The 6,709-nt window shown below is 33.4% G+C and overlaps 1 protein-coding gene across 1 annotated transcript in view; it reads right to left on the reverse strand.

Moving 5' to 3' along the window:
* The window catches only part of LOC109087896 (ras GTPase-activating protein 2-like), a 28,654-nt gene extending 22,498 nt beyond the window's left edge, over window positions 1-6,156 (reverse strand). Inside the window, exons 1-3 of the mRNA XM_042774923.1 lie at window positions 5,814-6,156; window positions 5,632-5,726; window positions 2,282-2,358 (exon numbers count right to left, since the gene is read on the reverse strand). Of these exons, the coding sequence (XP_042630857.1) occupies window positions 2,282-2,358; window positions 5,632-5,726; window positions 5,814-5,967 (326 nt within the window). The 5' untranslated portion in view covers window positions 5,968-6,156. The remainder of the gene's footprint in view (window positions 1-2,281; window positions 2,359-5,631; window positions 5,727-5,813) is intronic.
* Window positions 6,157-6,709: the final 553 nt, after the last annotated feature.

Raw genomic sequence — 6,709 nt, forward strand, 5'->3', positions numbered from 1 at the left:
ATTCACACACAATGCACCCAAACCCTATCACACTGACCACCTACCTTAACTTTTTCAGAACCTACTCTGACTCACACATAAATACCTCAACGAAACAAATAATCTAGACTAGAAGTCATTCTTGACTCTTTGGCATCAGATGAAAACTATTTTAAAACAGCATTTTAATGGTGACATTTCAACCAGCGAGAATTTTCACAATCGTCCATTCAACACAGAAAAAAAAATGAAGAAAAGAATATCAAATTCTCTCACACTGGCCCTCTTCATGTCACTCAAATTCACACATAAAGACGCACTTCAATGAAAGAATAAGAAAATTAAAAAATAACGAAAATAAAAAAAGAAGAAATGTAAGAATAAAAAAAAGAAGAACGAGCATAAATGAAAGTGTCAGATAAGAATGCTGAAAACAGAAGCACTGTTATCCGAGACAGGAAGTAATTCACACTTGTAGTTGTCATGGTGACAGCCATGAAGCGGCGAAGGAAGGTGAGAAAGAACTACAAAGAGTGAGAGAGCATGAAAGAGAGAAAAAAGCAGTGTGACAGCAAAACAAAACCACAGGAACAGTGCAGTATGAACTTCCTGCCGTCACGGCATCACTTCCTCTTTCGTCAACCTGCTCTGTGGGAGAGTGTGAATGAACAGCGATGGCCAGCATTAAACACAGTGTTGAGTTTCACACCGTTAAAGAAAACACATAGACCCTGTAGAGGTGTGAACACGAATCTCACAGGTATTCTCCCCTACCCAGACAACACACTTCTGAAGTTATCCACACAGTATCCACAGCATACAATATGTAGTATTTCACAGGAAACACCATGAAACCACAACAGTAAACCAGATAAGGACCATTTTAAACCATGCCTTATTTAATATACAGAAAAACATGCATGAATAAGTAAGCATATAGCCTGGCATCCCCGTTATCTCAGTGGTAGCTCTCTAGATCAGGGATTCCCAAACCTTTTTGTCAGCCGAACTCTTTTGACATAAAATACAGTTTCCATATTTCCATCATTAAACAACACATTTGTTCACAGTTCTCTAGATATTGGTTAATAGTCACATGACTTGCAGAAAAATTGTGATTGTTTTTTAAAACATCATTTTAAAGTTATTTATTTACAGTATAATTTGGTTAAATAAGAAATTGTGATTAATTAACTGTGATATGATAACAAAATGTATCATGCTGTTGCTGAAACATCCAAGCAAAAAGAACAAAGATGATGATGATGATGATGATGATGATAATACAATAATAATAATAATAACAGCCTATTATTTTAACTCTAATTCTGTAAAAAAAAAAATGAAGACAGAAATCTAATATTATTGTAATAAAATAATTGCGCTTCAATGAAAAAATATATTTGCTCATTTTACAGAGATAGATAGATAGATAGATAGATCAAATTATATTATAAAGAATGAAGACAGAAATATACTACTATTGTAAAAATATTGTACTTTAAAAAAACTCTAAACTTCTAAATTAAATTCTAAATATTCTAAATTAAATGCAATTCTACATAATTCTGTTATAATTATATATTATTTTTAGTACATTCTATTTTTCACTAAACTTTACAATAAAAATATACTAAAAATAGTCTTAAAAGCTTGAGGGTTTAATGTTTGAGAGAATTTATTTAAGCAGAAAAATGCAGGGTGAACTTAAGCTCTATAAACAGGCTTATAAAAAAACTTCTGCTCACAGAAATGTTAAAAAAAAATTATGCCAACGTGAAAATAAATGTACAGCATGCAGAGATGGAACCCCCATTTGTCAAACCCTGGTCCTCATCATGAACGTCCCAGTTACACACTATCACTACTGACTACATTGAGCTGTGATGGCAGGGCAACAACAACAACAACAAAAAAAAGACATTTCACACTTTTAAAGGTCCTTTTAAAAAGACACTGAACACTACAATATGGATATTGTATTGGATAGTAAAACAACAACTAGAATATAATGAAATATAAGTGACATAGCCTATATGCCTTCGACATAAAAAAAGATTTTAAATAGAATACTATAAGGACACATAGTTACTTGTGAATTTTTAGAACCACATGGTATAGTTAAGACATCTACCAGCAAGGAATAAACCTTGACCTTTTAATTTGATATCCTGTTTCACTTTTAAGTTTGTACCGTTACAAAAGTATAATGGGTTGTGAATGCAATTCATGTTAAGCTCAAATACACTAAACTCATGTAGAAACACACAAACACATGCATTGACCGACAAGCATCACTTACTGAACCACAAGCTGTTGGCAGATGGAGCCATTCTCTGTGATCAGTTCATTCAGCTTCATCTCTAAATGAACCTTGCCCTGCAAAAGTAAAAAGACTTCTTTCACCAAATCCAACACATGTAATTACACTTCATTCAGTTGAGATATCTAGAGGATAACACAAGCAAACAAGACACCAGAACTCAGTGTGCTTTATTTTTCAGTCATGTCATCTTTAGATGGGACACTGCTTCTTTGTCTGTGTGCACTGACCCATTTATCAGCATTCACAAATTACATAAGAAAAAAACTATAATAAATATATGTTTAATATATATATTTAATGGTTTGATATCTTAGTGAATGCAATGACATTCAGACATTTTAAATGTTTAAGTTCATAAATACGTTTAGGGCCACTGTATATGAAATTCAGATGATAGGATCTCACCCACAAAACCATCATTCATACGTCTCCTTAAAACAAAAAAAAAAGTCATCTGAAATACAGAATGTGTTTTGAAGGCCGTGGCACTGTAGATCAACTACTGACATATTTATGATATGATATGATATATGTTGAAATAACCTATCCAGCCATGAGAAAGAGCGCAAATAGAGGAGAGGTTAGGAGGAAAAGACAGGGAGAGAAACATATAGAGAAGAAAAACTAAATAAAAACACCCACATACTCCTACGCAATATTCTGTGCAAGTTCCTTTCAGAAATGACACAGAGAATGCACCAATAATTCAATGTTAACAGATGTCCAAAGAAGATAAATACTACTTTATAAAAATAAATACTTTATTTAAATACTTCAAAATGCAATATGAAGTGCCAATCCTCAAAGAAGCTAAAATATATTCATAGAATCGAATCATTTAACCCTGTAGAAGACGTAGCTGTTGAGTAGATCTATTTGCAAGATACTTTACATCTACATAATCATAGCGCAATTAATTTCATACGTATGTGGAAACAAAAAAACTTGTTTTGTGTAAATAAGTTGTTTAAGGTTTTTTGGAGTACGCAAGGCCTTTTTTTAACACAGCGATGGAGGAACTTCTTGTGATTTCAGCCAGTTCTGGGCGGCTCTGAACATTATCTGACGGAACTGCCACCCACCTTTTTCTCGTCCTCAGAGTTAAACACACATACACCACAGTGTTTAACCGCTGTCGTAAAGTAACACTGCAATGTAGACTCTAGCGCCATTTGAAATCTATCAATATTTTTCAGTACAATTTTCTGTTTTTTTTTTTCATGATATTTATGTTTTTAATCTGAAATGAGTCCTTTTTTAGCTAAAAACACAGGTGATTGTTGACAAGCAGATTCAAAATTAAGAACTGCAACATGCAGTAAAACAAAAAAATAAAAAGTTTAAAATAATATTTTTCTACAGTATTTGAATAAATGAAAGCTGATACGAATATCTCTTTTATTTATATGCACCAATACAACCATACGCTATAATAATCAGCAATATTTTTACAAAAATATTTTCATATATGAAAAACGTTACACAGAGACTTTCCAGGAACAATTCTGTGCGACTGCAAACAAATCTCTGAATCAGAGTCTGAACCTAGTAAATGAAAAAGACAGTTTGAACTGATTCACAGAAAATAATCGGTTTCTTTCTACTAAAAAAGTCAGTGAAGTCGCAAGTCAGGAAGAAGGAAGGATTGCGAAACTAGTCTGTAAACATGGCTGCTCTGAGGAAAGCTATGCAAAGCCGAAATGTGATGATCAACAATTTTATAATGAAATAGTCTAGTTTATTAAGGCTTTTTCATTTTTAACCATGCGAGTGCCTTGGAGTTTTACATTGTTTCTCTAGTCTGTAAAAATGCTCTGTATTTCAGGTGACCTTTTTTTTTGTTTCATATGACTTTGTGGGACATATCCTGTCATCATATACAGTGGCCCTAAAAAGTTTATAGACACTTAAGAAACACAGTTTAAAAAGAAAACAAATACAAAGGCACCTAAAATTTTCAAAATATTGCCAAATTCCAATTTAAACTCTGGGACCCTGGACCACAAAATCAGTCATAAGTATCAATTTTTCAAAATTGAGATTTATACATCATCTGAAAGCTGAATAAATAATCTTTCCATTGATGCAACTATTTGAAAATCTAAATTCTAAGGGTGCAAAAAATTAATCGCCTTTAAAGTTGTCGAAATGAAGTTCTTAGCAATGCATATTACTAATCAATAATTAAGTTTTGATATATTTACAGTAGAAAATTTACAAAATATATTCATGAAACATGATCTTTACTTAATGTCCTAATGATTTTTGGCATAAAAGAAAAATCAATAATTTTGACCCATACAATGTATTTTTTGGCTATTGTTACAAATATACCCCAGCGACTTAAGACTGGTTTTGTGGTCCAAGGTCAGATATTATCAATACAAATATAAAACAGAAACACTCATGAAGAAGCTTGCTTTCTAGGTTAACTTTCCTCAGTTGGAAAAGTGGCAAATCGCTATTTGTAACTGTCTTTCCATTGTGTGTGTGTGTTTTTTTTTTGTTTGTTGTGTTTTGTTTTTTTACAAATTCATTGCAAAAATATTTTTTCACAAATACTTTGCACTTATTCTAAATATGTCTAAATTCCAATTAAAACCAATGTTATCAATACACGTATGTAGAAACTCTTCTTGCTAGGTTTACTTTCCTCGGTTGGAAAAGTGGAAATCTGCTATTTGTAATTGTTTTACCACTGTATTTATTTTTCTTTTAAAAAAAATTATGCAAAAATATTTTGAAAAAAATTACAATCGCAAGTATTCCAAATGTTGCAAAATTCCAATTAAAACCGTTGTTATCAATACACATGCAAAACGTAGAAACTCCTATGCAGAAACTTGCTTGTTAGGTTTACCTTTCTCATTAATTTCCAAAAGTGGCAAACCGCTATTTGACGTTGTCTTTCCGTTGTGTGTGTATGTGTTTTTTTTTTTTCGAAACACACTTTTTACAAAAGCAAATGCGTTTACATAAACACTTTTTGTTTCTGATACAGTCTACACCCCCAGCTCTGCTGAATAGTGAATCATACTTGTGTACAAAACAGATCCGTGCATACACCATACACAAAAACAGGATGTGGAGTTGGGCCTGCATCTGCTCTCAAGTCATTGGACCACATATAAGAGCTGACTAATCATACATTGATCTCATTGGGTACGGTGAGGCAATGAGTAATCATAAACTCACCGGATTGGTCCAAACCACGGCTGGAGACTAACCACAGAAGGGAAGTAAGGCTGTGTATTCATGTATTGCTCTGTTGGGTGTGTGTTTGTGTGTTAAGTGATAACGTTTATGCCATCTAACCGTTCACTCACCTGAACTTCTGAGTGTGGATCCACGGGCTGTAACTGAAACCAGTTCTCTTTCCCGCAGTACTTATAAAGATCTTCCTTCCTGATGGCTACTTTCCCTACAAACACACACGCAAGCTTCAGTTGACATGTACACTGTTTATTAGTCTTGAAAATGAGACAAAACAAGGGCGAAAGATACTGACCTACAGGTAGATCCCTTATTTGGAACATGCTCTTGGCGTATACGTAGAAGGACAGGCATTGGAAAGGCCGTGGAATTTCAAAGTAGAAGTCCTCGCCATAGAATGGACTAAAGCACAGGACAGAGCGTGTTAAATACAAGCACAGTGACTCCATAAACAAAACCTCTATTTCTGATTAAATACAATAAATATCACCAATTTAAGTTCAAAATGTAAAGCATGGCTCTAGCATCTCAATGGGTTTGATTCCCAGAGAACGCAAAGACTGATAAAATGTGTGGACACTTTGAATAAAAGAGTCTGCCACATACATAAATGTAAACGTAACTTTAAACATTATTTGTTTTGCAGTACAGTAATGAGAATGTGACCACAATCTACTATATTAACATGAAGGAATATTTTCCATATTTATTTATTTTACCTACATATTTGTGTTTTACTGCTTTTACTTACAACAAACAAATACACAAACGGCTGCAAATACTCACAACAAACAAATACACAAACGTACTGCAAATACTCACAACAAAACAAATACACAAACGCATAAAATACTCACAACAAACAAATACAGAAACGCGGCTGCAAATACTCACAACAAAACAAATACACAAACGCACGCAATACTCACAACAAACAAATACAGAAACATGCTGCACACTACAACACAAACAAATACAGAAAACGCTACGGTAAATACTCACAACACTAACAAATACAGAAACATGCTGCAAATACTAATAACACAAACAAATACAGAAACGCGCTGCAAATACTCACAACACTAACAAATACCGAAACGTGCTGCAAATACTCACAAACAAAAACAAAAACGCACTGCTAATACGCACAGACCACATCGGAAATGTTTAAGGGAACTGCAAAGTGACAAA

The sequence above is a fragment of the Cyprinus carpio genome, chromosome A18, assembly GCF_018340385.1.
Source record: "Cyprinus carpio isolate SPL01 chromosome A18, ASM1834038v1, whole genome shotgun sequence".
NCBI classification, from domain to species: Eukaryota; Metazoa; Chordata; class Actinopteri; order Cypriniformes; family Cyprinidae; genus Cyprinus; species Cyprinus carpio.